At 38.3% G+C, this 10,973-nt stretch overlaps 2 protein-coding genes across 2 annotated transcripts; both read left to right on the plus strand.

Moving 5' to 3' along the window:
* Nucleotides 1-1,035: 1,035 nt before the first annotated feature.
* Nucleotides 1,036-2,325, plus strand: LOC123037784. The gene has a single exon (XM_044460169.1). The coding sequence runs from the start codon at nucleotides 1,783-1,785 to the stop codon at nucleotides 1,888-1,890; it is 108 nt and encodes a 35-aa protein (XP_044316104.1). The 5' UTR covers nucleotides 1,036-1,782; the 3' UTR covers nucleotides 1,891-2,325.
* A 5,648-nt stretch (nucleotides 2,326-7,973) lies between these two features.
* On the plus strand, nucleotides 7,974-9,508 carry LOC123038078. Its single transcript, XM_044461599.1, has 2 exons — nucleotides 7,974-9,287; nucleotides 9,343-9,508. The coding sequence occupies exons 1-2, from the start codon at nucleotides 7,974-7,976 to the stop codon at nucleotides 9,352-9,354; spliced, it is 1,326 nt and encodes a 441-aa protein (XP_044317534.1). The 3' UTR covers nucleotides 9,355-9,508.
* Nucleotides 9,509-10,973: the final 1,465 nt, after the last annotated feature.

The raw sequence follows: 10,973 nt of genomic DNA on the forward strand, positions 1-10,973 counted from the left end.
TTTCTTCATTCCAAACTATTGCCAATCCGGTTTTAAAATGATCTTATTTTTTAGAAGTTATGCAGTTATTAGCATCACCTCTTAAGATGAAGTTTACAACAATTATCCTGGCAGCTCTGAACATCATTGCCGTTTGGCCTATATACTTATCTAATAATTCCTTCTTCAAAACAGATAGTTCTTAAATGTAATTATTCCATAAACTATGACGTATAGGTTCACGATCGTTGTAGCTGCAGTTGCGACCTTTAGTTTGGCCACCGCCAACAAAATGAGTACCTGTTACAATTTTTTTAAATAAATATGTAGTTCTTAACCAATTGATTGTTTTTTATTGATTTTACATCTCATGACGGCTTTTCTGTCATTTTGTAGTTGATTTTAGACTACAATGATTTGATGAGATTATGATAAACTTGAAAATTGCTCCTTTTCTTCAATCTACCTTTTAATAAAAATGACTGAATAGGGTATGAGACAAACTGTTAAGACATTCCTACCTATCAATCAATAAAGTTGATTATTGCCCTAAGACACATTCATTAATATTACAAGTTTTAGGTTTTCCACATCAACACTCAATATTCCTTGCAGTCGTAGTGTATACAAACAAGGTTATTGGTTTCAAATGAGACTGAAGCAAATATTTGAAATGAAAGTAATCATTTTACGAAATAAATTTTATTTAGACAAGAAAGAATTTTGGTTTATTAAAATTATATTTTGGTAGTAACTTGTCTAGCCTTACCCATTCCACGTGACTTCAAAGTAATTTAAGATAACTAACTTTTGCTCTGATTACCTATGCTTTATTTATTTATTTAAATTTATTTAAGAACACATTAAACTATTTTAATCATACCTACGACCTTTTCATTCTTTGGCTTGAAGCGGAACAATTCGATTTTCGATGCTTTTGACGAAAACAATAGAGTCTGAATTTTAAAGGTCAAAACACATGGAAATTATTTACCTATTTGTCGTTAATCAACATGTTCCGCTTGACCACCAAAACAGGGTATAAAAAGCGGCACCCAGCTCTTTGAAAGCATCAATCAAAATGAAGTTCGCAGTCCTAATCTTCGCAGTCCTGGCCCTCGCCTTGGTCAACGCCCAAAAAGCCGATGATGATCTCAAATCAGGTGGCAAGTAGGATCCCGTCCTTGGCGGCCCTACACGAGTCCCAATTATGAACAAATAAATTGAGGACCACTTAACCAAGGTTTTTAATTTTGATATTGGTTTTAAAAGGTTAAAAATCAGATAAGAATGAGTCAAAATCTGCTAAGTGGGCACCTTCTATTCCGAAGGTCCAAATGTCAGGAAACTTTTGGCTTTTTTGAGATGTTCGAAGCTTTACCGAATTTTCAATATTCCATTTTCGTCATGAGAGACATCAACAAGTCAAACGAGCTATAATCTTCTTAAAGTGACTATAAATCTATTGAAGTAATGTTTATTTACTGAATTCATACAATACAAAGAATAACTACTTATTCACTTTTTAAGGTAGAGTGTAGATTATGAACTTCTTAGCTCTAACCTGATTTAAACTCCGCCGTTTTGGCATTCTCCTTCTTCAACGCCCAGCCCAAAACGCTTAAGAAAGGACTTAATCTCTGAAAGCTAGGCTAAACTCTTCAGCAAGTGTTTTGACTAGACAGTCATAATTCAAGACACGAAAGAGTCATTCGATACATGGATAATCAATCGATTCGTTTGGTAGCTTAAGCCTTTGCCAAAGTACATAAAAACCACTGTTTCTTGGCTTTCCCCAACAAAATGAAGCTAGCTGTTCTGCTCGTCACCATCCTTGGACTTGCCCTCGTGGAGGCCTATCCCCTGCCAAAAGGTCCTCCCACTTTTGGATGGACTAAAATAGGAGGTTGACCTTCATGTTACTGACAATCATTAAATCAAATTTTATTCCAACCATGTCCAAAGATATAAACCGTTTTTGAAAACTGTAATCATTTTCAGGTTTAATTGCCTGTAGAACAAAAGCATGTTTATAAGTGGGGAAAGAGGTCTTAGTTTAGACTGAGTCCAATCAATTTTTCTTCATTCGTAACTATTGCCAATCCGGCTTTAATAGGATCGTATTTTATTGCCGTAATGCAGTTATTAGCATCACCTCTTAAAATGAAGTTTACAAGATTTGTCCTGGCAGTTCTGAACATCATTATTATTTGGCCACCTATAAACTTAACTAAAAATTCCACCGGCTAAGATGTTGTCTTTTTTAATAATCACAAAGCATTTGACCACATTCAAATGCTAGAAGTGTGTGTATCATTAATAAAATCAGCTTACAAAAACCATAAACAAAATGTTTAAGATTTTATTGTAAGATACCGACAAAGTTGATGAGTAAGACCTGTAAGTGGTAACCAATCGATTTGGTAGTCACCCCTAACTGTGTCTAATCCAATTCTTTTCGCTTACAAATCGCAGAGTATATCAATACAGTTCGTTCTTCTATGTAATTATTCCAAAAACTATGACGTTGAGGTTCACGATAGTTGTAGCTGCAGTTGCGACCTTTAGTTTGGCCACCGCCAAAATTCCCCGGAAAGTCTGAAAGGCAGCGGGGCATCAACAAAATGAGTGCCAATACATTTTTAAAATAAAATGTGTAATTGTTAATCAAGTGTTTTTATTTTATATTTACTATATACCTTGTTACATCTTTTGCACCATTTTGTAGGTAATTTGATTTTCATTGTTGTATCAGATTATGTAAAATTTGTACAGTGCTCGTTTTTGTCATCCCTCTTCTTAAAACAATGACTGAATAGGGTATGAGACAAACTGTTAAGACATTCTTACCTTTCAATCATTAAAAACAATTATTACCTTAAGACACATTCATTAATATTAAACGTTTTAGGTTCATTGTCATCTTCCACATCAACACTCAATATTCCTTACAGTGTATACTGACAAAGCCATTGAAACTATTTAAAGTGAGTCTTAATCGCAAAAAACTGTCAGTTTTCGACCCTTTCAAATAAGATTGAACCAAATATTTGAAATGAATTTACCAAATAAAATTTATTAAGATATCTTTGTTTGATTTTTTGTTTATTAAAAGTATATTTAGTAGTAACTTGACTAGGCTTACCTATTCCACTCACAGATGAGTTCGTGCTCTTGAGCTTATTTTCTCACTTCAACACTCGAGGAATTTTACGTACACTTTTGAGATAGTTTTCGACAGCGCAGGCGCTTTGCTTTTAGATTTTTTGGGCAGTAACTCACTCAAAATTTAGTTTCCTTTTTTTGGAGCCTGCAATTTGTAACCCTCCGATTGGGGATGAATGCAATTGTCGGACGAAAGGGTGTGATGGGTGGGCCAACGGGCGTGGATAGGTGGACAATTGCAGCTAATTGTCCATAATCAAATTTTTTGATGGCTGGTTACTTTGATATGGATAACCAATCGATTCGTGTGGCAGCTAAAACCTGATTTTCCGCCTGTTTTGCATAGTACCCTCTGCATGGGTATAAAAACCACTGTTTCTTGGCTTTCCCCCACAAAATGAAGCTAGCTGTTCTGATCGTCACCATCCTTGGACTTGCCCTCGTGGAGGCCTATCCCCTGCCAAAAGTTCCTCCTACACGAGGTTAAATAGAATTAAATTCTATATTAACCATGTTTAAAGAAAAAAACCGCTTTTGAATACCATAAATTGGCGTTAACAAGGCAAACAAATCAGCAGTACGCCGCCTGTTTGGCAGTTGAAATAGTGATTGAGCTGGCGGCATAAATCAGGCAAATTGAATTACAAAAAAACATGGAGCAATAAAATCTAGCAATTATATTTCTGCATATAATCGTATGCCTGTGTATGCGTTCTTCTGGCCCCGCGACAATTTAATTACAATTGGCCATTGAGAGAAATTGCAGTTGCCGCCGCACTGGCGCCGCAAAATATGCTAATTTATATTTATATGGATATGGAGTTATTCCCTCGCCGACTTTTCCGCTTTTCCGCTTGCCCCGCCCCCTCTGGCCGCCGCACCGCCCCCTAAATTTGGATCCAACTCCAGACTCCGCGGCTGTGTGAAATATTTTCGGCGGCGACTGCGGTCGTAAAATTTATTGTTGCCAAATGCATATTTGTCACATTTTGCAATGTGTTTGGCGGCCATAGAACAATTTACAAGCAACTGGGGACTTTGGCTAAAAGCCTTGCCCCTCCATCTCCATCGATCTCCTCGCATTCGGAAAAATAAACCAAGTCCAACTGGATGTGCGGGCTAAAAGCGCCTTCGGCTCAGCTGAAATACACATATTTTATATATTTAATTGTGGCCTTTTGGGCCATGCATTTGGGAGAGCTTAGCTGCGAATGTAGAAAATAAACTCTTCAATTGACGGTGATCTAAATCATTTTGGTACGCAAAAGGCTAAAAGAGCTAAAGCCATTACATCAAAAATCTTTCAGTTCAATATAACAAACTTTTAACTTTGCAGGGTTTTAATTGCTTATGTTATTTGTAAACTATTATTTCTGAATAACACATTTTTGACACGGTTAATGTCTTTAAAGAGCGGTTTCACATTTGTTTACTTTATTTCAGGTACATCCCCAGGGTCCAGGAATTTTAATGGCCCATTCCAGAGGCTCGCCTACTAAACTTCCCATCAACATGATAATTGGCCGACACTTCCAAGGAAAATAGCCATTGCCTTTTGCCCTTCAGCTGTCACAACACTCGCACACTCACCCACAACACACACACTTCACACCTCAGAGACTCGCTGAATGGGAATCCCCTGAATGCTCGCTAAACAAAAGAAATGAAGTCATTTGTAATTAATGAGGTTTGTCACCCCAATTTTCCGCAACTTCCACTGCCACAAAAAAGAAGAAAACATCAGACTTCGAGGGGGAGGGGGTTGATGGGTGGGAAAGTGGGTGGTCGGATGAAGTTCACCTGCCTGCCTGGCATATTGAAAATCACAGTCGGTGAGCTGCAAAAAAAGCAACACCATCCACAAAACAATCTAATTATGTCGTTAAGCACACCGAAATTGGCAGCAGATCCACCCCTGAAAAGGAGACCCCTCAGGTGAATGGTGGAGGGGGGAGGGGGTGGGTTTGATAGTGGGGTGGGGTGGGTGTTCACCCCTGTCACCTTGACAGACAGACAGACGCGTGCTTGACCCTGACAGACAGGCTGACTTCTGGGGTGACAGTTTCCGTTCGCTTGTTTAATTAAAATTATGTAAATAAATTTATTTAGCTGACACTGCGCTGTAATTAAGTGCAAGGGGAAGGGTGGCCCTGCATCTGTTGCCTGACAAATTTGGTCCACCTTGGCGGACAAGTTATGCGCTGTCTTCAGCTATTTACACGGAAAAAATAGGACATATTGTCAAATAACTATTAGTTATATAAAACACATAACATATATTTTATTAATTTTGAAGGCAAACAAGACCTAAGACTTGCCAACATATAAGAAAACTTAGGTTACTGAAATAATTGGGATTTTGTAATATTTCAAAATAGCATTCGATAGGAAATTCATTTCAAATGATATATAATAGTAAATTCTATAATCAATAAAAGGTAATACATGCTATAAATATTATTAAAAAGGGTAATTGAATATTGTAAACGATTCTGGAATATTATACCTTTTTTTTAATGCCACGGAATCGTTGTCCAAACTTTGGGCGAGATTTCCCCCTGTGTAGTGGCTTTTGTCTTTTCCCGTGTCTATATATGCTAACAAATTAGCCTTGAAATGAGCAATTTGCAGGCTATGGTGGGAGGAAAGGGAGTGTCAAGATGTTAGAGTGGGTGGTTGGGTGGTTGGGTGGCTTGGTGGTTGGGCGGTGGAAGTGGGAGTGGCTGTCTTCGCCGTGAATACAAACTGAGCTGACAGCTGCTGTCAGTGGCCGCCCGTCAATGGCGGAATGTCAGGGAGTATTAAGTATTCCTTCCGGGTGGCGAGAGGCGTGAAAAAGCAATTAAGTGTGAAGTCCTTAAGGTTCCGCAACAACAGCAGTCAAAAAAGAAAAGGAAAATACTTTTTCTTAGTTCAGAACATGAGAGCCAAATGAAAAATGATCTGAGACATGCTAATGGCACTTCTCCTCACATCACGAACTCTTCTCAACTTAAAGTTTTAATAAATTCCCATGAAACCCCTTCGATCAGAGCTCTCAATCACTTTTCGGAGGGAAAATCAAATAAATTCCATTGTGACAAGTCGCACAGTTGACCTCTCCAATCCGACATTCATGGGCCTTCATAATCCGCATGCAGACTAATGAAATGCCAAAAGTCAGAGGCCCATTTCACATATGTCATGGCCCCCCTCCCCCGATGTACAGTCAACTCCACACGTGCTCCATTGACGTCACCACAGTGAAGCCATGTTGACATCGACGTGGGGGAAATTGTTTTGATGAATGTGTCGATTTAATTGATGAATGAGTTTTTAAGCTGGCAAAAAATCGAATGGCATCACGTTTTTCCTGCCAGGGAAAGTTCTGTTGGTACACTGAAAAAAAGATTGCAAACTCTAATACACATTTCTTAATAAATTGTTAATTTTTAGTTAATTGAAGGGTAAACATTTTATTTAGTTATTTTATTATTATAAAGTATAAGGACATATCCAATAAAGTAACTTAAACAATAGATAGCCATAAATAATTTTTTTCATGTGTGCTGTGGGATTTATTTCTACCTGAGGGCGCTTTGAAGGATGATCGGCCGACAGGTGAGCTGTCCTTAATTGAGTACTCGGAGTGATTCCATAAATAAGCTGGAAGGAGACCGGATAGACAGAGGCCAAAAGTCCAGGACTAACAAGGCCAAAAAGTGTGCTCCACAAATTCGAAAGTCAAAGCGCAACAATTGTAAGCCGCAAATATCAATAAAAAAGGAGTGCAACATGGAGCTGTAATGTTGCGATTTGTTCGCTGCCCGAAACACAAAAACAGAAGGGGAAATTCGAGTCGGGTTAGCGTCAGTCTCTGGCATGCAATAATATAAATTCCGGGCCGCACACACAGCCCTTTAATCGAGGTACGGCGACGGGCTGGAAAAAAAGCAGAACACTGAAAATAAAATCCAACATCCAACTATAAATAGAGTCGGGCACAGCCACCCCTCCTTCCATGTGCTGTTATTGGAGTGAATTTCTGGGAAAGTCTTGTGGCTTAATCTACAACAGCATGCGGTTTTCAGGCAGCCAGGAACGCCGGCAATAAAAGCCGGCAAACTGGAGCTGAAATGGGAGCCGCATGCAGCAGCGGTTAAATATTTAAGGCCTCGGCTTACGAAAGCCAACCGATTTGGATTCGGATTCGGATTCAGATGGAGGTTAGACAATCAGACGGGGCCGAAAATTATTTGAAAAGTTTCATATTCTGCCAGGTGGAAAAGTAATGAAAGAGAGCACTAAAATATTAAAATAAATAGGGAGAGGTAGAGGTAGTTTTACATATTACATATTTTCAGGTTTATTAATAAGTTATTAATCATACTGTAAAAAGGATATTGAACTCTGCTGTGAACTTACATGTACAGTTTTAATAAATAACAAGATCATAAATAAATTAATCAAAAAACAAATATATTTGTTGGTACATGTACATATTGTAGTAGGATAAGTCACTGACTATATATATTAGTATGTACGAGTATACACAGTTATGAATATGTTTTAGTGGTATAACTCTATTATTTAAATATTACGTTAATAATCGTTAGTACTTAGAATAATTAGCTTTTATATAGTTGCCAATCTGGCAACTCTGAAATGTTAAATATCGGTGCTGATCGCAGCCAACTTCGCGTTGTCTAATGTTAAAAACCGACGCCATGTAATTTTAAAGCAATTGCGCATAAGAACTAAGAGAGAACGGTCAAGTATAAATAAAGTGTAATTAATATTAAAACCCGTTTGTGCTACTATAAACTTCAGAAGTGGTCCTGACCCATAAAATGGATCTAATTGATGCACAGCAATTTACGGTCGTCCAGCTAAAGAGGTGGTTGGCGGCGCTGAACTTGCCAACCAGCGGCAACAAAGCAGAACTTGCAGCACGGCTGAATAGCGTGGACTCCGGGATTCGTGGAACTCGTCCACAAACCCCATTGTTGGAAAATGATGATCTACTCCAGGAGTTGGCGCTGGATGACGACTTGGGGGAGAATTCCTCTGTGGAGGATGCCGATCCTAGGTCGGAGCTGATTTCTGCAGCAGCTACAAGGCCAAAAGGAGACGAGTGGTTTGATGTAGCCGACGGAGTATTGTCGCTACAACAAATACGAGCTGAAATTGAGGCTGGCAAAAAAGAGCTCCAGAACATTCTGGCGCAAATAAGAGACGCGTCACAAGCAGTTGCCAGTGCCGTCATCAACAACGCAAAAAACTGCAACCAAGCAGTGGTAGCCGGAGAAGTCATGCAAGCAGTAGTCGGCGAAAACGTCAACGAAGTAGTTGGCGAAAAAATACCAAATACCGATAAAAGTGCCGATATTGATATTGGCACTGATATCGATGTCAACAAGGGTGTTGAACAGCGACAAATGGCAGAGGTAAACAAAGGACTTCAGTCGACAAACTTTTCACTTTCTTTGGCCAAAGAAATCATCATGGACTATGATGGTTCATCGTGCGCAAACATTTGGACTCAGCAAGTACGAAACATTGCTGATCTGTACAACCTGGATGCAGTGGGCGTGAAAATAGTGATTGTGTCCAAACTGAAGGGAATCGCCCAGCGTTGGTTGCACGCAAATGCAACGCGCATCATGGAGCCAGCAGAGAATCTGTTGGAACAGCTGATCTTAGCATTCAGTGATAAACTTTCCAAAGCAGAAGCCCGGCGCAAATTTGAAAATTTGAAGTGGCACCATACCGAAAAATTCGCGGTATACTTTGAAGCTAAGACAATGCTGGCAAGCAGCATCAACATCGAGCCTGACGAGTTGGTTGACCAGATAGTCGAGGGAATACCAGCACAGAATTTGCGTGATCAAGCCCGGATCCAGTGTTTCACAGATCCTATGCAAATTCTGCGTGCGTTTGCTGGTATCCGTTTGAGCAAGCCCAAGGAGTTTGTTTCGAAGGTGATAACTACAAATCGAAGCAACAACGGAGGACTCCGCTGCGCTAACTGCAACGCCAGAGGACACATCGCCAAGGATTGTCGAAAGCCAGCAAGGGAGCCAGGATCTTGCTACGCTTGTGGCAAATTCGGTCACTTTGTAGCCCAATGCGAAGAGAAGAAGGGAAATGCTGAAAACAATTATGTAAGGTATTTTAACATTCATTTTGACAGGCAAATAATATCTCCTATGGTTGCAGCATGCATCCTAGACTCTGGCAGTCCTATTTCATTAATTAAAAAATCTTTGTTGCCCACTGAGGCCCAACTACAAGAAGTCACCGAACATTATTTTGGCATAAACAAAAGCCCATTGAAGATATACGGACAAATTTTATGTTTTGTACTAAAAAAAAAGAATAAAGTGTTATTTTAATTTAACGGTTGTTGCCAATGAGTCTATGATTAATGATGTGGTATTAGGTAGAAATTTCATGCAAGCTTGCGATTTGAATTTAGATTTAAGAACTCTAAAGATGATAACAGTAGAAAATGTATCAAAACATAACCCAAAGCAGCCTACTAAAGATCTGTCACTGCATATTGCTGAGATCAGTCATAATATTGAGTGTTTGGATAATGATATAACTGAAAACGTTTTAGAATGGTCAACTGAAAGTTTAAAAGCAGGGCACGCAGTCGTTAAGAATCACCATGAAAAAATAAGGCAAATGGCTATGAGACAAAACAGTGAAACAACAGGTCAAACAGTTAAGCGACAAAACAGTGAAACAACAGGTCAAACAGTTAAGCGACAAAACAGTGAAACAACAGGTCAAACAGTTAAGCGACAAAACAGTGAAACAACAGGTCAAACAGTTAAGCGACAAAACAGTGAAACAACAGGTCAAACAGTTATGAGACGAGACAGTGAAACAACAGGTCAAACAGTTATGAGACGAGACAGTGAAACAACAGATAAGACAGTTATGAGACAGGATAGTGAATCAATAGAACAACCAAAAATAAAACAAGTCAATAAAAATACAGATGAAACGATGATAAAGGAACAAAAGATGGTAAATGTAAAAATGCAACTAGAAATCGACGATTTTGAAACCGAAATACTGAACATTGACTTTACAAACGATGAAACCATTGATTTTAACTGGGACAAAAGCACAACTTATCAAATACAATGTCGATTCTTAAGGATAATTGAAAACAGCTATGTGAAAGCAATTAGACCTGAAAAGCCTAAGATTAGAGCAGAAATTAAATTATGTTTAGAGAATGCAAAGCCTTTTAGTTGCAGTCCTCGACGATTATCATATACAGAAAAGGATAAGCTACAAAAATTATTAGATGAATATTTGAAAAACGAAATAATAAGACCAAGTGAATCAGAATTTGCCTCTCCGATAGTTTTAGTCAAAAAGAAAACAGGTGATATTAGACTATGTATTGATTATAGGAAACTTAACAAAGCACTGCTAAAAGACAATTACCCACTTCCACACATAGATGATTTATTAGATAAATTAGTTGACAAAAAGTATTTTCAAAGTTAGACCTAAAAAATGGATACTTTCATGTTTTTGTAAATGAAGAATCTGTCAAATATACGTCCTTCGTAACTCCACTAGGACAATTCGAATTTTTAAGAATGCCAATGGGTATAAAAAATGCACCGGCTGTTTTTCAACGTTTTGTTAATAAAATTTTCGACGACATGATTAGAGCCAACAAAGTAGTAGTTTACATGGATGACATAATGGTTGCCAGCAAAAATGTTAATGAGCACTTAGAAACGTTAGAAGAAATTTTTAAAAGACTTACTCAGAATAGATTGGAACTTCGTATGGATAAATGCGAGTTTTTAAAGTCAAAT

The sequence above is a fragment of the Drosophila rhopaloa genome, unplaced genomic scaffold (genome assembly GCF_018152115.1).
Source record: "Drosophila rhopaloa isolate 14029-0021.01 unplaced genomic scaffold, ASM1815211v1 contig_115, whole genome shotgun sequence".
In the NCBI taxonomy this organism is placed as follows: domain Eukaryota; kingdom Metazoa; phylum Arthropoda; class Insecta; order Diptera; family Drosophilidae; genus Drosophila; species Drosophila rhopaloa.